This window comes from Thunnus albacares, chromosome 1, assembly GCF_914725855.1.
Source record: "Thunnus albacares chromosome 1, fThuAlb1.1, whole genome shotgun sequence".
Lineage (NCBI taxonomy): Eukaryota > Metazoa > Chordata > Actinopteri > Scombriformes > Scombridae > Thunnus > Thunnus albacares.
In genome coordinates this window covers 23,579,013-23,604,195 of record NC_058106.1, presented here as the reverse complement: position 1 = coordinate 23,604,195, position 25,183 = coordinate 23,579,013, and the positions used below count along the sequence as shown (strand labels likewise).

Genomic DNA, 25,183 nt, shown 5'->3' with positions numbered 1-25,183 from the left:
CTGAGAAATAATAAGATCAAGTCGTGGTGGGATGGGTGAGAGGCTAACATGCAGAGTGGCATTCAAAGTTACTTTCAGTTTGTTCCTTGCCTTTGATTTTGTGACAGTGACAATGGGAAACCTTGACTCACATAAATAGGTGGTGGTGAAAGACAACAAAGTCAGTATCCAGAATGAAGCAAGGTCAACTTGTGTGAGTTGAAGTTTCAGGCAGCTATCTGCTGATAGTTAATAGTTAATTTTCCAATACAGTGGACAGAGCCATGATTCCTGAAGCAGGATCCACAGAGAAAGGGTCCAAAATCCAAAGGTTTTTTATGTCATGGGTCCTCTGGGAAGTAGTCTGCAAACTTTTGTAACAATTTAGTCAAATGATGGGTTATAGCACTAAACATGTTGACATGAGGAGAAGCTTCACTTAGGAGTGAAAACACGTCAAATTGCCCCTCCTTGACTCTTCCTTTCCAAAGCGTAAGTTTTTTCTTGAATCCCTCAGTTTTGTCTGAAACCAAAAACACTGTGCTCTCTCTGTCTTGCATTGATGTAACTGGTCAAATATAACTGATAAGTAGGCCAGTTTTGCACAAAAGTCACCATTAGTGTAATGCTTCGCAAACCGATCCATTATGTGTTACTGTAACTGAGGGAACGTTAGCTAGCTAACAGCAAAACACGTTTGATGATGTGTAGTGATTGGCATGATATTCAAATGTAACTGGTCATTAAAATGATGCATTTTAATTTGATGTTTATTTATGTGAATTCTTGAGTTCTAAGTTTTTTTTGACAAAGAGACATTACAATAATTTAAAGGAATACTGCTGTGAAAACCTTTGTTTTGGTATCAGAGACCTTTTAAGCTTGAAAGGTAGCTTGGAAATATTTGTAACTTGCTCCAACATAAAGTTTTGAGTCTTCAATTTTTCTGTTTCTATGGATGCTAGTGGTTATCCGATTTCCATGCAGACTTTGAAAGGTGTGATCCACTTCTGAATTGTCCATCCATATGCTCAATATGTTTCCTACAAGCTTACAGTGTGTGAGGGATATTCAAAACAGAGATTTTTGCGGATTTTTCCATCGCTTCATCTATCTCACCTAACAATTTGCACTGTCTGTGATTGTTTATTTTAAAGAATGAGAATTTTTATGTCCTATTCTTTATTTATTTTTTCTTGTATTTGTTGTTGTTAAGGCACGTTTTATATGGTTACTTTTTTCATAAACATACAGTGCCAGTACTAAGGGCAAGTAAGTGCAAGTAGTAAGTGTTGTCATTCAGCTTTACGGGTATTGCTTTTAACTAGAATTTTTAGAAATGTCCAGGCTTCATTAATAATTGTTGCCTCTAAAATAAATCAGGCAATTACATTTTAGTTTTCATTTCTCATTTTAATGGCACTACTCATGTGAGATTAGGGCTCCAACTAACAATTGTTTTTTAGTATTTATTAATCTGCCAATTATTTTCTCCGATAAATCAATTTATTGTTTGATCTATAAAATGTCAGAAACATGGCAATCGCAATTTCTAAAGTCCAAGGTAATGTCCTCAGATTGCTTGTTTGTCAGACCAACAGTCTAAACCTCCAAATATTTAATTTGCTATCACAAAAGACAAAGATGCAGCAAATCTTACAATAGAGAAGCTGTAACTAGGGAATGTTTGAAATTATTGCCTAAAAGTAACTAAAAACAATTAATCAATTTTCAAAATAGTTGCTTAGTCATTGTCCTACAATCAATGTGTCATTTCAGCTTGATGTTTTTTTTTCCTGTTTCCTATTTCCTGTTTTCAGCCTGATGTTGGAAATGTGTGTCAGTGTGAAATACGTGGTTGCTCCTGTGGAAAAAGACATATAATGGCGTCCAGCATGTAAATTGTCAAAGATCTCTTTTCTCACATCAGATATTTGTCACCACCATCAATGTCTTGTCAACTCCTTCAAGAACCAAGTTTTTGTGGTGATTTAATTTTTGTGTAATTTGTTCCCTTAAGAGTGTTTTTCAAATTAAATGTTGCTGTTCCTACATGAAGGCAACTTCATGTAGGAACTTTTTTTTTTTTTTTTTGTAAGGATTTTTATCAGTGTTTGTTGTTGTAATACTAATTTCGTATTACACCACCACTACTCCATGTTCTACATAGGACTGAAAGCATTCATGTTTTCTTCCAGGTGAGTTTTAATTTCTCCATACACTCTATACTGAATTTTTTAATCAGCACTAATCTGCCATTAACATTAGCTATACTGACGTTAGCCGTTAGCTCGCTAGCTAGTAATGCCCTCCTATGGCTGAAATGAGTATTACAACAACAAACACTTCCTGGCAAAACTTCTTTTTTGCCTGGCAAAACTTTTTTTTCACCTGTTCTTAAGTCATAAACAAAGGAGAGAAAAGAATTTAGATCAGACTTAGAAATTGGATCTCCAGAAATATTGTTTTTCTCACTTGCCTTTCAGGGCTTCCGTAGAAAAGACATGCTTATTGTATACATTTTTTCCAATGTCTAATGGCATCGACAAAAATCCAAATGCTCCAAAAAAGCTGTTACATTTTATTTACTATTATTTTCTGTAAGGTTATCAAACTGCTACTTGAACAAGTAATCTCAATAAAAATGTAATGTAATAGTTTTTGAAATGGAGTTGGTCCATGCGTCCCCTGTGATTGGCTAAGGTTGAACCCAAGTAAGAAGTAAAAAGGTGCAAATTTTTAATAATACGAAATAATGCAAATTACCACTGTCAACACAAACAGCAATCACAGCAAAATGTTATACAATCATGACCCATTAATTAATTCATAATCCTGTAATAACTAATTGTAGTTACTTACTAATTACTTACTAATTGTAGATTTTGGTTGTTCCCATTGGATCATGTGATACTAAGGTAAGTATGCACCTGATTTAACACCACTTGCAAGTCATCAGCCACTTTTCCTTGACTCAAAAGTTCAACATTTGTCACATTCTTATTTCAAGTATGCATGACTGTTGGATTACATGTGGAAGATTTAATCATCAGGGATGAAGAATATGCTCAGAATACCCAACATATAACATTTTTACTTTAAATCCCCCTATTTAGCATTTATAAGCAGTACGCAAACATTTAATAAATGGTTTATATCCCAGTCTAATATAGTTGTAAGCAAGTATTAGTGTTTAATAATGTATTGTCAACAGCTAACACTCCTCCTGTGGGCACCCGTAAGCGGAGGCTGGTGTGTAAACAGATAATGAATGACAAGACAGTAAAACACATTCAGAAATGGCATTATATCTGCTTATAACTACATTATAATGTAACCATTAATTAGATTTTGTATACAGCTTATAAATGCTTATTTAAATGCAAATAAGGGGACTTTCACTGAAAAATGAATATACAGTAGTCATGCTGTTAATTGTATGAATCAGATCCTCTTAAAAACATCTTGGAAATTCTACAACAGTATATTAGTAGTATATATTATATACCTACAAAATAATGTTCAATATAGTATACAGTATGTATTATATAATGGTATTTTTCAGAAAGTCTATAAATACACTGATATCATTATATGTTTCTGCACATTTTTCTTTTACAGAAGCTTCAGTGGTCTGTGTCTATTTGTGTGTCCATGCATGTTTGACCTAGCAACATCAAATAGATGTGTCATGGCAGAGCGCACATTGTTATCTGTTATTCAACATTCCTACCGAAACTGCAACTTGACTGACAACACTGACCTGTCTGTACTCTCTAAGCCTCTTATCACACCTGCCTGAATCTGCTCTTTGTGTGTCTGATGTTGTACCAGGTTCCTACGCTTTTAACAGTGATTTTCTTTTCATCAGAGAACAATCTTTCTCATAGTTGTCATTTGAAACTTAATAGTTGCAATGCCTCTTGATTTGCATGGTTTTACTTTCACTCTACTTCATTGCAGGTTAGTATTCATTACAGATCCCACAGTTTCCCTTGTGACAATACATTTTGGTGAGCTGGATCACCAAGACTATTTAATGCTAGAAGGGAGATTTTAAACCTTGCTTGCAGATATACTTTTGCAAATTATTATTGTTCTGTACAGCTCTGCAGTGGAACAGTGGAGAGTAGTGTTAATTTCCTCTGTAATTGTAGACATTTTAGATAATATATCATACATGTCACACATTTTGAAAAGGTTTTGTGGAACATCACAGATTCCAAAAGGCCTTGGGGTAAATATATTTGATAGTATTTAATACATTTTTACACACTTATGGCACTCATTTACTTGCAACAAACACTTCACCGCAAGGTCACATTTCACTGAACTTATATTTTTGTGTGCTACGTTTAATTCAAAATGTTGCTTTATAAACTCTTAACACCCCAATATTCATGATATACCTAGTGTTTGTCAACTGTCACATCTTTCCTTCCTCATTGATGAGACGCTAGAGGCTGAAATAGATCATCTCCCTCTTGGAAGAGAGAACTGAATTGGATTGTGCTGTCTTGTCAGAAAAAAAATAGATTAGTTGCCAACTATTAAATTAATTGCCAATTTTTTTTTTAATATAATTGATTAAGCATTTTGAATCATTTTTTAATTCTCTGATTCCAGCCTCTCAAATGTGAATATTTTCTGGTTTCTTTAGTCTTCAATGACCGTAAACTGAATATCTTTGGGTTTTGGACTGTTGTAGACAGAACAAGACATTTAAAGACGTCACCTTGGGCTCTGGGAAACAGTGATCAACATTTTTCACCATTTTCTGACATTTTATGGACCAAATAACCAACTGATTAATCTAGAAAATAATCAACAGATTAATAGATAATAAAATTAATTGTTAATTAGTTGCAGCCCCACTTGTCAGATTTCTCTGAAAAAGCAACAAAACATCAAACAAGCAAAAACTTGTAATCCAAAGAGGAGCGCTACTGTGATGCTTTCTACATGGGTCTCTCAACATCTCAACACCTGCTAATAGACTTCCACACAATATAACGAAAGTGGTTTTCTGTGTGAGACGGATATACGTAGGTTGTCTTCCATATCATTTTTCTTGCTCTGAAAATGTGCAGTTCATCAATGGAATAAACACTGACCCTCCAAGAAGAAGGGGAGAAATGCTGCCAATTAGGATACTGAAGGAAGATGCGGTGACAGTCTTGAAGAAACACCTGTAGAAATGGACGAGAATAGTTTGGGCACTTCAGATTTCCTCCACTTGTGCATTCAGAAGATGATGGTACATAAGGCTGTGAGTGACACCATGTTCAGCTATGTCTGTAAGGGGTTTAGAGGTGTGCAAATACTGAACAAACATCACTTCCTGTATTTGTTCGACACTGAACTCTTAAATTCATGTTTATTCCACTCTGATATATATATTCTCATATTTGTTGTCCCACCCATTTGTTGTGTAACTCAAACTTGTGTCATTTGATTTATGCACATTTGAGGCCTGTAAATATGCAGTAACAATAGAGTAGAGTATCCCCCAAGGCTTCTGTGCATCGGTGTGGCTGTAATGCTCATAACAACAATGATGCTGATTGTGATATAATAGCTCTAAAATTACCTGGAACCTGTGAGTGCTTGTAAACCTTTTATAGTTCCATATAAAAACAACATCCCAAAGACTGGTACTGTGAATAAATCTTTGTGAAGAAATTACCCAATGTCACTAAGAACCCCTGGAGGATTAAAGCATGGCTCGAGTAGTGTTGATGAATGTGTTGTTTTGAGTTCAGAGAATACACTGTGACAGGCTAATAAATATTCATCAGAAAGATAGTGTGAGGGAAAAATGAGGGTGGGAGGCTGGGGGTTGAGAAAGAGAGCTGATGCAATGAGAAGTTTGAAACAGGAAAAGCTCTTTGTGTCTAATGTCTGATACACAGAGAAAGCGTAATTTCTCAAGAATGAAAACACTGCATATGCGATAGATTTAAAAGATTCCACGTCTGTCGAAGAGAAGAACCAGGATAGGCTTCACTGGAAGACTATCTGCTTTGCACGTGTGCACAATAATTGCTCAAGATGTCAGAGGCATTTTCACGAGAGAGGTGTCAGACAGAAATCTGAGTGGTAGAACAAAGGAACAAATGTGTAACTGAGATTCACTACAGCAGAGCGCTGAGCTGGTACTGAGCTATTTAAGTAAGCAAGCAAGTACAAGAATCCAAGAAAGGAATATGGCAAAATGAAAAACGTGGTCTATCCTTGAAGTCATATTTTACTATTAAATTTGTTAGTCAGTTAAAATTGTCGGTTTATGACATCAGGTAGCAAAAAACTCCAGGCGTTGGAGAGATTGAGACGTACAAAGCAGGCTATAGATTTAAAAAAATGCATAATCAAAGTTATGTGCTGTGAGCTGTGTCATATTCCAGATCTTATTTAGCAAGTTATTTACACTGCAGTTAATGGCAGACAGATAAAACAAGTCAAGTCACATCAGTTTTATTTATAAATCATTGCATCACAAATTTGCCTCAAAGTACTTTATAAATTTTTATCAGATATGACACTCTCTATCCTTAGACACTTGATTTGGACGAAGAAGTACTCTTGAAAATAACATTTTAATTGGACAAAAGGAAGAAACCACAGGAATAGCAATAGACGATGGGGAATCAGACATGCAATTGTTGGGTAGAGAGTAGACAGAGGTCACAAATAAGTGAAGATTTGGTTGCAACTTAATCATCTCAGTTATCAGCTGACCATAATAATCTTCAACTTGTTCCTTGTACCCATTAAATTACACACAAGAGTTACCTGACTTTGAATATACAAGACTTTGGAAGTGAGTATTTTTAGTACTTCATTTTCTCAAATCATTTTTGCATGAGTGTTACATTATCGTCCTGTTGCTTCACTGCTATGGAAGTGTTACATGCTCTTTTTATATTGATTTAGGAAAAATAAATGCTAAAATAAAGGTGATTAAATAAAAACACTCATATGTTAACAGCTTTTAATTGTTAAAATACCACTCACTTTGACCCTGGTTTATCTTATCTTATCTATTCTTGTCCCCCTCCATTCAAAAATATGTTTTTCTTCTTGTTCCTACAGTTGGATGTTTGAGCTTCACTGTGCAGAATGATGTATTTTCAGAGTTTGACACAAGAAGGCTGTTTTCACATTCATCTGCTGAAAGTGGAAAGTTTTTCTGTGCTCACGGAAAATCTGACTTCGAGGTGTGTACTTACGAGCAGGATTCGTGACATCACACCTAGTTTGGAGCCAATCTTGGCCCAGTACACAACTTTCACAAGTGTGATGTAGAAACTTGAAACCTCCAGTGCACATACACAGAGAATGGACTTTCCAGTGAAGTAGAAGACATCCTGCCTTTAAGAATATCTTATAATAATGGATGGGAGGAATGCTCTCAGTCAACACGACTGCCACTGATTTATGTGTAACACTAGAGACCGCCAGTGAGCCGTGTTACACATACAGCTCCGGGCGAACGTGAACAGCGAGTAAATGTGCCTTATTGACTGTATAGGCCTACTGGCTGTGATGGCATGATGATCATAATGAAAGCACACAACCTGCTCATGAGACTGACACTAATGAATAGCGAGATAGAGGCACCTGAGCGAGAGGTAGAAGATAAAACTTCACCAGGTTGTGCGTAAAAGGGATGTCCGAGCAGAGAACACAACTGACTATTGATTCCCCAGCAAAGCCACAGTCAAAAAGATGACTGATGATCAGGACTGATTGTGAAAAATAATCATTGATGTCACTGCTCGTGAAATTATCAGCAATTCTTCCATGCGTCTATTATCACCTGCGCTCCTTTCTTCTCATTGAGCAGCGACAGATACCTATCGCCTGTCATAATTACCACTATTTTTTTTTTTTTTAAAGGTGGCTGCAACAAGCCTAAAAGCAGCGTTTCATGACCATAGTCGTCCATTTGGTTGGAAATAGGCTATGAGCGTTAATGTCCTATTTACCAATACTAATTATTCACATGAATATCCTAATTTTAAAACGTTAAAATGACGTCATGAGCTGCTCATCAATGTGTAGTTTCGAAGTGAAAGTGTGCGCAAAATGTGTCGGTGTGGCTGTGATGAGGACGGGATCCTCTGATGAAATGGTCAATAGCGAGGGCGCACGGATTCCTCGCCTCAGCTATGAGTAGACGACCTCCTACCGACTTATTTCACGTCACCCCGCCCGTCTGCCTCCCGTCTCCTCCCTAAAACCTTCGCTGCGACCATCCCTTTGAGCGACTCTGGGCTGAGAAAAAGAGACGAAGAGAGGCGGAGGCAGAAAGTGAGAGAGAGAGAGCCAGAAGACACCCATACACTCCAAACATCACCTAGACTACCTGCTCCAGCACAACAAGGGGAGGAGGACGCACAAGTGCAGGCGCGTCCATGCGTGCCAGCCGAACAAGACAATAAGCGGGGAGAGGACCACAGATCTGACAGTGGAGTAAGAGTTTAGCTTAGGAACTCTTTGGAAAAGGGCACAGCTTTGCTACAAGAACAAGACAGCCTAAATGAGTACATGCTAAGAAGAGTCATGCATCTCAACAGAGAAGAAGATAACAGCAAAGGTGAGCAAAAGATTTCAGCGGCCATCGGTGGATAATTTTAATCCAGGCTCCCTTTATAGTTCAAAGCTCTCGCGTTGGTTTGCCAGATGCCCTTGAGTGTGTCTCATGTTGATGTCAAGTAATGATGCTGGGGGTCATTCCAACAAGCTGATGGTAACTGCTCTGGTGATTCTGTTATTGCCTGTCTGCCTTTCACCAAAACGCACAGAAAAGCCCTGCATGGCAGCGAGAAGGGATGTTGCATACACCCAAGGTGGCAATGTAGTGAGTGTCAGCGAGACAGCCACTTGAGCACTTGTTGTGCTCGATCTGGAGCCTCTGTGGATGTTCGCATCCACGGTCGTTTCCGCACGCGGTGGCCTGAGCAGAAACGCACAAGGTCATCCATTCTCGGTCATACTAATGAGCAGCCTGCCGTGTTTGAGGTGCGTGTGTTTGTATTGTTGTGTGTAATTGAGTCGCCACGGATGTGTGTCCTACATTGTGGTCGGAGGGGAGAATTAGAGAGCAGACGGTGTGTGTAATGACACGAACCCTTCCATCAGGATAAGTAATGATGGAGTAAATAGCTTCTGATCCCTGTGTCAGCGCCATACAGGGTATTTTTACTCCCAATCTTTGAACTGAGGTCGAGGTCACTGACTAACACCTGATGCTGAACGAGGTTTTCTTCTGACTGTCTGTCGACATGACGCAGCCTGTGTCTTATTATGCATTGTTAAATAAACACCAACAGGACTTGTCTGTGTCCACCACACCCACATGGAGTAAGTTAAGCACCATTTTAATGATTGACATGCTGTTTGTACAATGTGACCATCATCTGCACTGCTTTACCTGTCAGATTCATCAGTCTATCAAATTAAATATTAAAAAAAGATCTCCAATGTGAGTGCAAATGTAAAATAAGTGAAATACCAGTGCAAAGCTCTGCTCAGAATCTTTTGTTATAGTAAAAACACTACTTTTACCTCTGTAAATGTCTCTCTAAACTCTTTTCTTTTCTCACATTTTAGCAGCATGCTGATAATGGTGTGATATTGCTGGCAAGGGAATAAAACATTTCATTTTTTATGCACCACTGTCAAGCTTTATGGGCAGTTAATATCTTTGTTTTTACCAGCTGTAAAGCATGCTGTTTAGTGAGGAGATTCCCATGTGGTGATAGGTGCCCTGCATAGTGGCACACTGCATAGTCCCCCCACTCAAAATGTCTTACAACCTCGTTGCCAGATATGGTTTCACCAGGGACAAAAGATGAGTCACCATCTGCAACTAGAAGTGATTTCATGATTGCATGACTGATTGCATGACAGGCCTGTATGTGTGTTTGTAAGTATGTGTCAGATAGAGAGACAGACAGTGAGAGTGTGAGTGTCTGTGTTAATGTTTGTGCATCTGGAAGTGAGAGGGAATGTGTGAGAGAGAGGTGTGCAAGTCAAAAGGCATTGAAGGAAAGGTGATATAACAACTGAACCCGGCGATACTGAAGCTCGACACTTATATTTTGAATATACATACAGTATCTAAAAGTTTTTATAAATACAACTGAACCAACTTCTAATTTTTAAAAATTAAAAACAGAATAAAGAACATCAGTAAGGACAGTGCTGCTGCTAATTAATTAATTAATGGTTGAAATTCCAGGAAAAATCTCTTCACAGAGCTTCTTCAGTTCAGTTTTCAATTCAGTAACTAAATTCATGTCCAGTGAGCCATTAAAAATACAGCAGTCACATACAGCACAGCTCAATAAAATACAGAGGACAAATAGTATGAAGTGCTTAGTAATAACTGCAAGTGCTGATGCTGATATCTCTATGAATTACAACTGACCCACATTAAAACACCAAAAAACTTCACTAGAGAGTTTCCATGAAACTGACTCAATGATGGCACAAAACAAACACTAATTGCGAGGAACATAAACAAAGTGACTGTTTTCACTTGTCAGTAAAGTATAAATCAGTAACTCTGACAAACAGCTTACTGTAAGTGACATCCAGCATTAAAGATGCTTCAACTTCTTTAATGTACTGTAAGGCTATAGCCTATTCTACCACTTACACCCCCAACTGAAACAGATGGTGTTTTCTGCTCATAGGCTGTCTACTGAGTCAAGATGAATCAAATCAATAGCTTGTATTCATTACAAAGACTTTACAGCCCTCCCTCCAGCTTTAATTGCCATGTTGAATTACCACACATAGTCAGGACAACATAGAAATTCATTTAACACATTTTGTGGCAAAGACAATATGTTTCAAGATTAATTTTAGGGAAAATATAATTACCAAAACCTTAAAAAACACAAGTGATAAATCCTCTCTTCACCCCAGAGCCTATGAAAGTAAAAATCTGCAGGTTCATAAAGACACCTGTGTGAACCAACCTCAGCATTCTTATGAGAGCTGAACAGGAAGGTATCAGTAAAATCTGATGTGACCCTTTTTCCAGAATTCCTGAGATTGAGATTGTGTACATTTGAACCAGAGAGTTAAAATCATCATCTTGTGCCACCTGTTGGCTCAGAAACTACAGATAGTTTCAACTCCTACTCAAATTGTACTTAGATAGGAGGTGATAAATAAAGAGCAGAAAATAATCAATATGCCTGAGCGGAACTTATAGATATTAGATATCATGTGCATTGAAACCTTGATTTCCAAAATGCTTGCTGTTTATTCAGCAGGATCAGTTGTCTGAGGCATCTCTGTATACTGTAGATTGGGCAGTACGGCTAGCACCATCGCATTAAGGTGTTTGTGTGGAGTTTGTATGTTTTCCCCGTGCATGCCCGGCTGTTTTCTCCTCTTTCCTCCCATCGTTCAAAGGCATTCAATTTAGGCTAGCTGAAGACTGCCAGCAGCTGTGAGTGGCTGTCTCCTCATACAGTATGTGTTTGTTCTGTTTTTCTGTGTGTGGGCAATGTGTGTTGGTTTTTGTTAATTTTATAATTATTTAATTTATTTTATAATTACTAAACCCGAGTCAATAATGTCATCAGGAAACAATACTTGAAGCAGCCACATAATGAATCATTAAATTAGAGAAAGATAACAGCTGGCGGCTTCTGTAGGTGTAATTATCTATTATTTGTAGTGTATTTGTGTCAATACTTTCAATGTTAAAAATGAAACAGGTATCCTCATGCTTGTTTGTGTTGATGTCAGTGAATGATTGTAAATTTTGATGCCGTAATGCGCTCTAAGTTCTGTGGTTTCTGACTCGCGGTAACAGCAGCTCATTTTTTACAAATATTGATCAGGCTGTCTTGGACTATACAGTATGAATGAACACAAGGCTGGCAATCTACAGGATGTTATATATTTCTTTAGAAGAGGATAGTTGATCATAGTAACATTTGTGATGAGTGAGAGGAATGGCTATATTGTGGAGCAAAAGCAAAGATACATTTTGTACTGTTGTAGTATTTTGTAGTTGGTTTGTCGAGGTCTTTCTGCAAGGTTGTTGTAATCTCTCCTGAACAGTCCAGGTGTAAATGTCAGGTGTCAAGAAGGGCTCAATGCAAGGTGTAAAAGAGGATCATTATTAATCCGGCACATGAATAGTTAGAAATAATTGCTTAATATTAGTAGAATTCAGATTCATAAGGAAACCTTTAATTAATATTATGGTTCAAAACCAATAGGCTGCAATCTTATTAGAGGTTTGAGACATACTGCGAGAGAGAAGGGAGAGACAGAGCAGTAATTAATAGAAACAAAGGTATTTTTATTCCTTGTTTAACTCTGAGCCACAATGTTGGGAATCAGGCCACTTAGATTTACAGACTCCAGGGACAAGACGGTGAGGCCATGAAAGGGGAAATATTGCTGTATTCTACGTAGCTGCACACATATTTACAACCAAAAAAGAATATGACAAAGGCTCACATCAAAATGATGACTGAATAGCAAAGTCAGACAGGAGGGGAGGCAAATAAAAAGACACAATGTGTCATAGAGAGACACAGATGGGTCGGTGTAGTGTGAGCAGGTCTGGAGGAATACATTTTTCAGTAAACTGTCACATCAATTACCCTCATGGTGTACAATTTGAAATGAAGGAATCAACAAAAACAAGGCTTTTTTCCTCTCTGATGAAGGCTTCACGCTGAAACTCATCAGCACATTTGTCAGACCATTAGCTCTAAATAAAAAACAAATGATCAAGATGTGAGATGACTCTTTTGCTTTTGCTTGTTTTTTTTATATATATATATGAGAGGTGTAATGCAAAGGCACTATCTGTATCTGTTTGTCATAAAATATCTGTATTTATACCACACTAAAATTTGTGAGACGTCACCTAAATTTTTTTTAATTTTCTGTATTAAACATTTCTACTGCTATTTATACTTCTTATACAACAAGTTGTCCAAATTAAATGACCAAATACGTTGTTTGACCATGTGCACTCCAGAACAACACATAAGAGTGCTTTCCATATATCAACAGGACAATATAATTTGCTTTCCAAAACTGTTACAAATTACTGTTAAAAAATAATGATGTGACAACACTGTGGTTAAGGTCTGATTAGTTTTAGGCACAAAAAACATTTGGTTAGGTTTAGGGAAAGGTCATGGTTTGGGTTAAAATGATCACTTTGTTACGGCTAGAGAAACATGTGGTTACTACCTCCTTAAAGTTAGGTGACCTTTGTCATCATGGCTACAATAATAACAATGGAGTTAAGGTTAGGAGACGATTGTAGTTACGTTTTTTTTAAAAACTGTCCCGACTTGTGGTTGGAAACGGGTCATTATGGCCGCAAAATGTCATCTGTCACTTAAACATTACTTTAGGTCATTTTTGAGCTGACATTTTGTCCTGGTATGTTGTTCTTCTTGGGAGGACAGTCTCTTCTTAAATGTATTGGTATAAGTTTAGCTGCCAACAATATTTACAAAATAAGATATTTCAACCAAGTACCTGAGTTAATCAAACATGATTTGTGTGGAGGTTGTGTATGTAATCAGAGGATTCCAAAATTAATGTTTAGGTTTGTCCAAATTTTCTGTGATTAAAACTAAATGAGAAAGTGACTGATAAATAATAGCTCATTGGGTCATATTGCATAATTTTTTGTGCATGTGATGTGAGGATGAAAATCTGGACCTTTTGAATTGTCTCTGAAAAATGAGAAGGCTAAGGCTTTCATGGCCATTTTGCATGCACTTTTGAGATGGCCCCTATCTTCAGCTCATCAGTTTTGTCTAATGTCAAGTGGAGGAAATTACTAAAACTGCAAAAATTTGGATGCTATTTGTATCTGCTCATATTTGAATAATGTATTGGTATTGGTTTACATCCCTATACTAAACCTGTTTGGGAAGACAAATACAATGCAAGAGTTAGTGTATGTGTACATTTATGAATCATGTTTGTGAGTATATTAGATTTGGTTTGTGGTCAGACATGCCTGTGCTCTTACATAACTCTGTTACAGCAGCATGCCCATGCTAAAGACAGCATCCTAATTGTTCTCTGTGGTTGCGTTTCTTCTCTCTCCTCTCACTTGACCATGTTTGCCATCTTGTCTGGGTTTTGCTTTGTGCCTCGCAATTATTGATAAGTAGTAACGCGCAAGGAAAGCAGAGGGCCGGAGATGGCGGAGAAGATTTTGGAATCTGGATGAGGTTGCATCAAGAAGGTAGCCTACCACTGTACCAGCAGTGTGGGTTGAAAATGTTACAGGCAGATATAGGGGGCTGGTGGAGAAAGACAGAAATAGATAATTGGAGACAGAGGCAGAGAGGAAGAGAGAGAGAGAGGCAGTCTAGATTTTGAGAGAATATCTATGTTATGCCTCCCAGAAGTGAGTACCTTTGAAGAGGAAGCAAAAGAGAGAAAGAGACATACACTATGCCTTTTAATCAGTGAACTCATTGAAGCAAGGCTGGTCTCCAGACACTGTACACAGAGACAGTAAAGGGGAGACAGAGGAAAGAAAGGGAGAAACCAAGAAGCTGCATGTGCCTTTTTTGATACTGATTTATGTTTATGGATTTGGAGAAAAATGCTCTACAACCTTTTCTGTTTGGTATAATGCTGACAACAATAACACTAGATTTAGGTATCTTTTAAAATAATGTATTCATCTAAATAGAATTTCTTGCAGTCAGAACATGTAAATGCCTCAGTATGAAAAGATAAGACAAAAGATGGCTAAGTTGGTACATAGAATTAACATACATGACGAATTTGTTGATGCATTGTGTAAAATAGAGTGTTGAATCATCACATACACGCACCTTATTTCTGTCTGATCTAAGTAACAGACATCAATGTATTGTCAAAATGCCCTAAGATACTGTTCATATGATTCTTAATTTTATGGCAATTTTTATTTAGCTCAACAGCTAATTTGCACCCCTAGTTGGTTCAATTTGGAGTGGCTAGTTCCTCCTGCACTCCTTGTCTCTCCTAGCTCCCTTTTTTTGGCCTTGTGTCGTGTGTTGCCTGTCACTTCTTTTCACCTGTAAGCCATGAGCTTTACAGAGACGATGTAATGCATACAGAGGTTCATGTTATCACCTCAAGATCCCACCTCTCCTCAGCAGAGGTGCTCTAACCAACTAGTATCAGACATTTGTACTGTGACAAAGAAGAAGCCCGGTATCACAGGGTACATACTGGATGATTCAGCACCTCACGATTTACACCCAAAGCCAACGTTCAGTGTCAATGCAGGAAGTAGTGTGCCCTTTAAGAAATGAGGCAGTTAGCAAGGGTGTGCAGGTTGGGCTGGTGGATGGGCAACTTACTTTCATGAAAGAGTGTCAAATTCACATCCTGATGTTTGCCTTTTTATTAACTGTAACCACAATCTGTAGTGTTTTTGTTGCCTAACTCAAATCATACGTTCACCATAGTTTATTCGCCATACAAGATCTGCCCCTATCCTTAACCATATGGTAGTTGCACATGCCAAGATAATGTAAAAAAAGAACTTTGCATTGAATGTAAAAGAAAGTTGTTATTGAACTTAATCTGTGGTTTCTCATAATCCACCAACTTCAACATTCTTGTCTGGTGATAGGTTTGCAAAAACATGACTTGCGTACACTTGTCAAGTGTTTGCTGGCGAGCCACTGCAGCTTGGAGCTGAACCCAGTTCTTTTGAGATGATGACCCAGGTGTTTTTACCCTGTGGCACCCTGGCACCCGTCATGCTTTTCCAACAGCTGAATGAATACTGAGACTTCATGGATAATGGCATTGTTCTTACAAGCCATCTGATTAGCATTTATTGTTGATCTCTAAACTACTGAGGTAACAAAACCTGCTACTTCCCACAACAACAAACTTAAAGTGGTAGTTACTTTATTTTGCTAGGTAGGTAGGATAGACAGATATTTTTTGAGAGTCCCATCACAGCCCACAGTGGCCTTGTGTGACTCTGAAAGGCTCTCAGGATGAGTAAGGCAGAGGGCTATTTGTGGTTTGTTCTCCTGCCCAGAATGGAGGCTGGAGAGAGGGAGCAGTGTCGCATCGAGAGTAAGAGTGCAACTTGGCTCTCCCCATATTATTGAACAGGACAGAAAAATTAATTGTTTAAGTGGAGGATTGATGGCTGGCTGGATGTGTGGCTGGCTGGAGTGATGGGTGGATGGATGGATGGATGGATGACAAAGAATAGGAGAAAGTCCAGATACAAGATGTGTGCACCCAACCTAGACGGAGAGAGGCGAGCAGGATATTATAAGAACAGATATCAGCAGTCTAGCCAGGAACAGATGGTGAGACAGAGTGACAGGATCTTCCTGCCAATACAGGGATGACAGAGAATACTGTCAGCATGTACATGTACATGTACATGTACATGTACATTTACATATACATTTACATGTACATGTGCATGTACATGCACAGACACATACAAAGACAGTCTTGGACTTATAATAGTCTTGATGAGGGAGCGTCAATGATTTCAAGAGGTTGCATACTGTAGCTGTCACTGTCAGTCCCCCAACCCTTCATTTCCTCTCTCCTCTTTTATTCTGTTTCCTCTCTTTTTCAGTTCTCTGTTACTGAACCGACCCTCAGCGTCATCGTCTAACACACTCCATCCACCCTCCAGTTTGTATTTATTGTATCAGTCTGAGATTATATGATAATGCTTTTGAAATGCTAACAAACACTGTTGCCTGAGTGATATATTGCATTTTTATGTAATCCAGTTGTGGATCCCAGTCCCCAGCAAAAACAGTTATATTTGACTGGTAAATTATTCATTACAGGTAGTAGTAGAGAGACAATTAAATAAGCTAATGCAAAGAAGCTCTCAGGGACTATTAAATGTAGCACCAATGTGTATCATACTCAGGAGATGTGGACCCTGCAGAGAGAGCTGGAGTGTATAGTTGCTGCTGCCCACCTTGATGGACAGAGACTGACCACACTGCTATCAGCCACCCAATGAATGTTCATGTTGAACTTTTCCTGCTAACTTTCACTCACTGTGCTCTGTGACTCAACAGGCGTTTGCTTTAAAAATGTGTACTTTTAGGTAGGGAGTAGAATAAATGATTGATAAGCATTTAATCATTTTTAATGACTGCATGAACTCAAATAATCATTAATTTATGACAGAGACATATGAAGTAAACATCTAAATGAAACAGGTCTCTGAGACATTTACACTCCCACCAAATTACTATGATTTATGATAACCCTTATGCAAACATTTGAATAAATCTAGTAATTTCCAGAACCAAATAGTTGGTATCCGTAAAAACCTCTTAGGTCAAGACTGATACTGTAAACTCTTGACATAGGCAAGTGTTTAGAGACTAGTTCTATTAGACCACATTTTAGTTGTTTTCTATAAGTACAACTAATTTATGAATAGGACATTCACGAATGGATGGATTAATGAGTCATTGACCCTCTTTCCCTAGCTTTCTATTTTCTATTTGTATTGTGGCTTTTCGCACCAGTCCATCTTCATATTTACAAACATCGAATACTCTTCCAAGTCTCCACTCATTGTGGGGAATCTCCTCCTCTTTCAGACATTGTGCCTCCTCTTCAAGCTTCGGGGTTTTCTTGTATTGACTTTCTCTTTAATTGTTTCTTCAATGTTGCATTCTCTCACTGCAGCTCCAGCCTGGCACAGCGACTCTCCTCCAGCTGTAGCTCAAACACCTGATACTGGTTCTGCTGCTTCAGGTCCTGTTGCGGAGCCCTCATCTGTGTGTGTGCCTGTAGTTGTGCCTGCGGATCCTCTATCTGCTGCATGTATCGCTGGGTCATCTGTCTGCTCCACTCAGTGTATTGCTGGGTCAACACTGCACACTGCTTATCTAGGTCCAAGTGGTGCATTGTCTGTAGTCTTTTCCTCTCAGACAGCAGATCTTTTTTCGCCTGTTTCTCTAACATCTGCAGCTCCACGGTGTGGCTGTCTCTCCTCAGCTAAACACTGGCTTTGGGGCTCCTGCAGCAGCTCCCTCAGTTTTTTGTTTATCGCCTTGGTCTCTTGAACCTCCTTCCTCAACCTGTCAATTTTGAGGTTGCAGTGACAATCGTTCTCCACCTGCAGCTCGTCCAGTTGACTCTGTAGCTCAGTTATCGGGATCTGCAGCTCCTGCTCTTGGTTCTGCCCTCTCTGCTCGCTCTCAGCAACAGCGGCATTCATCTCCACTCTGAACTCTGCTCTAAGACGATCCTCACACTCTGCCCTGATGCAGCCTTCGGTGTGCCGCTAGAACGCTTCTCTCCTTGTTCAGTCGGCTCTGTTCCAGGACTTTCTCCTCCAGCTGATGTTTGTCAGCTCTCAGAGACGCTATCTCTCTCTGCTGTCTGCCCTGCTGCCTCTCTGCATCCTCCTGTATCTGAGCCAGTCGACTCCGAGTCTGACGCAGTTCCTCCTCCAGAAGAGAGCACAAGGGTGCAGGTTCAGGGCTGACCTTTTCTTTCTTTTCTTGTTGATGGATTAATGACTTCAACTGATAGATCTCACTGCTGGCATCTTTCAGTTTTTTCTCAAGTCCCTCCCTTTCCTTCTCCAGCCTGCTGCATAGCCCCTCTCCACCTCTGCTCTCCTCTAAGAGTCCTTTCACCTTTGTTGACTTTATGACCCATGGTGAGCTGAGGACGATGTTGAAACCCAGGTCAGTCTTGATGGCATATGGCTCATCATCACCTCCTGTGATGACTTTTCGTGGTGCCAATTCAATGGAGCAATCGTAGTTTATCAGGAGTCTGACCTCACAATTAACTAGCTCTGGTATTTCCTGTGGTATTCCGTTCAGATGTTTCCACCTTTTGGCAGTTTCAGCGGTAGGAATGTAGGAACATTCAAGTGGGATGAAATCTCTGGTAAAGGCAGGTGTTAAGTTGATAAAGCTTTGTGAGGAAAACTCTCTAAGTCAAAGCCCACTGACGCCTTCACTCTGAACAATAGAATCTTTTCCCATCATAGTGGTAAGCTTTAACTTGACTGGCTCTAAACCTGCTCCCATCTTCTGACATACCTCTTGGTCTACAAAAGTGTTGCTACTCTATGTATCCAGAAGGGCATAAACTAAGCTCTCTGTTTCAGGGGTGGTGTTTGAAGAAATCTATTCGCGTACTATCATGGCTGTGCTTCCACCATAGCTTCTGTCTATGCAGCGAGAAAGGGAAAGTGTGTTTTCTTCCGCTTGGATAGCATGAGAAGAAGATGTGTCTGCAGCAGCAGAAGGACGGTCTTCATAAAGTAGTGTTGGATGATGTTTCTTACATATACCACAAGTAGCTTTATTCTTGCATTCGTTTGAATTGTGTCCTCTCCTAAGACAGCCAAAGCACAGGTAATTCAGGTCAAACATGAATCTTCTCTCCACAGGTTTATTGGAGAACTTCTGGCAACTGTGGATGGAGTAACTTTCTCCACAGCACATGCATTTGACTGGGTGTGAGAGTGAAAATGAGGTGTTTACTTTCTTGGATCTGTTTGGAATCATTTGAGCTGTTCTCTGCGGCACTGTATATTTTCATCACTGTACTTGATTTATCTGGCGCTTTCACATTTGTGATGAATACATTAGCCTTTGGGCGCTTTATATCTCTAGATGGCTTTTCTTCAGTAGGCTTCAAGGCATGGTGGGATGCCACAGAATTGCATGCAATTTCTGCTTCTTGTGCCATAAAATCAGCAAACTCCTTGAAATTAGGGTATTTCTCAGTTTGTGGCAAATGCTTTGTGACATGAAGATTCCAGCGAGAGGTCACCCAATCAGGGAGTTTTTGGAACATCTTTTGATTCTCTTCACAGTCATTTAACACCTGAGGCCCTTTGATGTATGGCATGGTATTGCTGCAGGCTGTCAGAAAATCACTGAATTGTCTCAGTTTAACTGACTCCCTTGAGCCAATCTTTGGCCAGTTATTCAGACACAAGCTGGGAACTGATTGACTGGGGAAGACATTGGGAGCAGGGCAGGGCTAACAAGACTGATGCAGGGCAGGTGTGGAGGACAGGAACATAGAGGGGAAACACAGAGCAAACAGAAAACCAAAAACCCAGAAAACCCAATATAACCATGCACAAATCGTCCCAGAACTCACATAAACACAACTTAAATAAGTGCACAAGTCACAACGAGCATGCAGCAAAATAAACTTCAGCATATATTGCTGTTGACAAAAACATGAATAAATCAGTCTGTCAAGCAGAGTGGCTTGCATATTAAGGCTGCATGTAACAACATAAATCAAACTAAAAGACAACTGCAGCTCTGAACAACATAACTAGTGTTTCAGTTCACTTTAGCACTTAGTTCCAACGAGAGTAAATGTAGAAAGCAACAGTATCTCAAGTGGTCCTTAAATATAATCTGCAACCTCTCTTATCTGTCCTACTTCCCACTCAGTCTAGCCTTAGACAGAAAAGCCTGAGGGCATCTGGTGGACAGTGGAGGGACACTCTGGGACAGAACCATAACAGACAAGGAAGCTGTTATGGAAACAAAGTCTTACAAAATTTGTCTTACATTAACCACCAGAATCGGTGTCTGTAAAATCTGTGGCGAGTTATGGATTGTGTGCTTGCAGAAACCTGCTCGATTAGCTGTGCAGTCTGAGGTTATTGAGAGTTTGGGCAAGTCACATCATTACCTAAATCACTCCCAATAGTTTGCTAACTTTGGTGATTCCCTGACGTTTGACGTTTATGTCCAAATAACTGCAAAACTAGCCTCAGCTTGTGTTTAGTGCTAATTGGCCAATGTTAGCATCCTAAAATTACTAAATTGGTGAACATGGTAAACATTATATTGACTAAACAACAGCATGTTAGCATTGTCACTACGTGCACATAAGCATGCTAAAGTTAGCATGGCTCAAAGCACTGCTGTGCCTAAACAGCTGTCTGTAGACTGTTTGTCCTGTTACTTGATAAATGACTCAATCAGTTCAGCTTCTACTGAGGCTAATATTTTTGCCTCTTCCCTCTCTTTGTCTTCTTTGCCCCACTCTACCATGAAACAGTTGAAGTGGCACTCACACCCCTTAGTGTTTGAGAATTTGAGCCACTTCCCCATGTCAGCCTTCAGCTGCCAGTTTCACTCTGCTCTGAGGCCTGGAAATCTCGGCTTTCGGTTCTCTCCCAGTGGTAAAGGCTGCAGTCTTTGTTGCTGGATGAGGTGCTTGCCTTGGACGAAGCCCTCGAGGATGACATCTGCTGTCTTAAGCGCCTGTTCACTGTGCAAGCCGCTGTGTCCGTCTCAGGGCCGCTGAGCAGCAGCTGAAGATGTGCACCAGCTTTCTTCTCCTGAGGCACCGAGGGCATGGAGGTGACTCCTGAGGAACAGAATGGACAGGCTGTTGCGGAGGCAGTGAATTATTTTAAGAAAATTCTGAGCAAGTCACATTAAAATGCACATTTCTCAATGTTTTGACTTTTCCCATCTGTCTCCTCAGTTTCTTTGTACATTTCCTTCCCCATTGCCAGACACATTACTCTTTCCCTCTTTGATATATGATTTATTTTAGCAATATCCATGTATTCCCTGGGTTACTATTGACAACAAAAAATGTATTCTCTCCTCCTTTCACTCATCAGTAGTCTGCTCACTCTTGGAGGATGGCTCTTATTGTCTTGTTTGTGTGGCCAGTGCTGTGTGTTGTCTATCTTACAGTGGATTCAGTGGATTTGTGTTTGTGGGAGAGACAGAAGCAACAAAAAGGTTATATAAACAATTTAAGGTATAAATGTAAATATAGAACATAAAGTGTTTTTAAAAGCCTGGTAGGGCTCGACACAGCCATTCTAACCTCTCAATATAAGTCACCCATGTTTTCCATTACAACGAAACACCCACCACCTGCACACTGATGATTGTAATTGCCATATTCTTGTGATCAGCTATCTATACAGTGTCCTCTCCCCAGGGGAATGAGATGGAGAAATATGAGTGTGTGTGTATTTGTTTACAGGTTAACATAATGGAGGGTCCCATCCTTTTGTAAATGAGGGTGTTTGCTCATGCATATGTGTGCGTCTGTGTTTGCAATGATGTGTGACAACGTACGCATCAATTTTTGTATCAATGTCAAGCTGATGTTCTCCTGCTCCAGCGTCATTTCTCTGCCTTTCTCCTTCAATTTCCCTCCCTCTGCTTTTAATGGATTGTTTTTATTTTCCCTGTGTGTCCAAAACCATCATACATTTAAAATGCTTAAATTATAGTGATGGAAAGTGGCCAAGAGAGCAACGATGGCACTCCACTGAAATTTTTGGAGAGAGGGGAGGAGAGTAGTTAAAGCGGAGGTGATTTGAAGAGTAAGAAAAGAAGGGTTGAACAAACAGCTGAGTTAATATATCTGCTTGCATCTACAGTTTTAAACTATAGAAAAAAGACTAAGACTAGGCCATCTAAGCCCCTAAATATCCAATAGTTCTACAGTCATGCTATGCTAAGCCCAAGATGTTTTTGCCCCTCTCAGACAGACACACTGACACAGGATCAACCCATGTTAGAGGTTGGTCTAAATCAACATGTGAATGAACATGTGTTATCTGACTTGCTTGGCTTCGTGGTCAGGGTGATCGTGATCTTGGCTTCAGTTTGAAAGGGTGATCACTGTAGGAACTATATGATTACTCTAATACTAAATAAATAATAAATAATAAATAATTGCACAAAGTGAAGTAAAGTGCACATAACCATAGCAAATATAGCCCATATAGGCTGATATCGATATAATTTTATGATGAAATATGGGCCAGTATTTTTTTTTACATATCACAAACAAAGTATTTTGATAAGGATGCCTTTATATGTACTGACCTGAATACTATGCAGTTGAAAAACCTGTCAGTTGGACAACATTGTTTCTAACTACTGTATTACTTTGGTCAAGTTCTCATAGCAACTATACATACTGTTTACGTACTGTGTCACCTGTAATGTGTTACCAGTAAAATGAATCAAAGTAAGCTGCTTTGGGTGAAAGTGCCAATGTAATGCAAACAAATACCCTTTATACTGTATGCATTTGTATATATATGTACATATATACATATGGCAGACCAAAATCTTGTGTGAACAGTGACAACAACCAGTGATTGACCTGTGACAGCACCTTGAAACATATGTCCATCCACTCACGTGAAAAAGTTTGTGTGTGAACATGTAATGTAATGTAACATATGCATCTACAGTAGGTGTGGTAGCCGACATTGGTTAAAATGAGTGAGAGAACTGAGAGAGTAAAAAGTGTACAAGAAGTGTACAAGAGCGTTGGAAAAGGGAAGGAAGGAGAAAGACAGACAGAGTCAGGACATAAAAAGAGAAACTCTGGGCCTGGTTGGTGGCTTTGCTGGTTGTTTACTTTGTTGGATTGATTGGTTTCTGGAGATTACAGAGTTACAGGAGAGAGAACCAGACAGCTGGGTACAGGGCCGGTGTTTATTTATAAATAAATGCTTTGAATAATTTAGAGGAACCATCAAGAGACCACATGGGCTATTCCCAACTTGAATAAGCAGGGGATATAAATACCAAATCCTGATTTTTATGGTCCTGTCGGGTCAAGTTTACCTTAAGAAAAAGGTTCAACCTAGAAAGAGAAGTTGTACTGGCTCTCAGTGGAGAAAAATACTTAATCAATTTCCCTGATAGAAAGCAGATGGATATGATGAAGATTATTTTAGATAACATCATTAGACTACATCATTAGACTACAGTTTGTCCCGTATCTTCTTGAAACAACATCAGAAAATCCTCAGGCTATAATCTCTCTATTCATCCATTTTTTTCTCCTTCTCTCTCTCTCTCTCTCTTGTCTGTCTCTTTATGTCTCTCTATCTACATATGCCACCGCATTTGCAGTGTCTGCTCCTCGTGATGTTGTCCTAGATTGCTGTGGCACTGGGGCAGAGAATCATAAAACAGTGCTGTACTGCATGGATCATAGGAGTACAAATCAGACACACAGAGGCAGAGATAAATAGCAAAAAATAGCAAATGGGGGAACTGTGTCTGTGCATGCGTATGCTTGTGTGAAAGGAACAGAAGTGTGTGTGCCAGATATTGTGATGGAAAGGGAAAGAGATAAAGAGGACACTACAGAGGAGAAACACAGATAGGCGAAATGAGCTAGTGTTTGTTGTCTTTGCTTTTACTTGCACTGCAACTCATCCACACCTGGCTGATGGTTAGAATACAGTATCGAACCCTGTTGAAGAGCTACATGTTAAAAGGCATCCTACAAGCTAAAAGCACCATTATAGCTACATCTATGAATACTGTCAGAAACAACAATGAAAAAAAAAACATGAAGCCCAACCAGATTTTCTGTTTATTTTTAACAGCGGAGTTGCATCTTCTAAGTTGTGGATGATTGCATTCAGTACATGGGTTGGTGTTTCTATAAGACTCATGTAGCCTTCAGTATTTCTTTTTCCTCTGTCCTCTACACCCCAGAACAAGTTACAACCTGTTACATCATCCATCCAGACTCACTTGATAAAAGCTTTGATTCACTTGAGTTCAATGTTCATGTTCGTTTATCATATTGTGTGGTTTCAACAGTTAAAGACACTTGAGTCATTGCTGAAGTTGGTTCGCAGCATACTTCACATTTGTTAATAGGGGATAATAAGTATACTGTAGAGGTTCCTTCACGCTTGCCTCCTCTGCTGTGGGTAGAAAGGACATGTAAGTATAATATCCACTTATTCAGTGTTTGTTAGACAATGTTTATTTCAAGAAAGAGAGAAAGAAAATCATTAAATGCTATGTTTCCATTGAAAATTTGTAATGGTGATTTAGTGCGTTTATTCTCTGACTATCTTGCGAAAGAGTCTTTCATTTTTATAAAATTAAATTTACTCATGTATTGTATGTCCATGGTATTCATTGGTTTTCCATCAGAGGAAGCTTAATTTTAATTTTGTCTAATAAATTGGTGTTGTAATGACGTTGAATGTGTGAACTGATTTTAAAAACAGGTATGGTGGTGCAATGAAGCACTAATGAGAAGCTCTAATGACTAAAATACAATAGTTTCTTGTAAAAAAAAAAAAAAAAAAACCCTACAAAATCCACAGTATCCTCTCAACCTCGTCTCCTACAAATTATATTTTGTATACTACCAAAATGTTGGCCCA

The 25,183-nt window shown here is 39.1% G+C and overlaps 1 protein-coding gene across 1 annotated transcript in view; it reads left to right on the top strand.

Moving 5' to 3' along the window:
* Window positions 1-7,955: 7,955 nt before the first annotated feature.
* The window catches only part of LOC122986421, a gene marked incomplete at its 3' end in the record, with an annotated part of 73,110 nt that continues 55,882 nt past the window's right edge, over window positions 7,956-25,183 (top strand). The window contains exon 1 of the mRNA XM_044357686.1: window positions 7,956-8,578. Coding sequence (XP_044213621.1) covers window positions 8,530-8,578 — 49 coding nt within the window. The remainder of the gene's footprint in view (window positions 8,579-25,183) is intronic.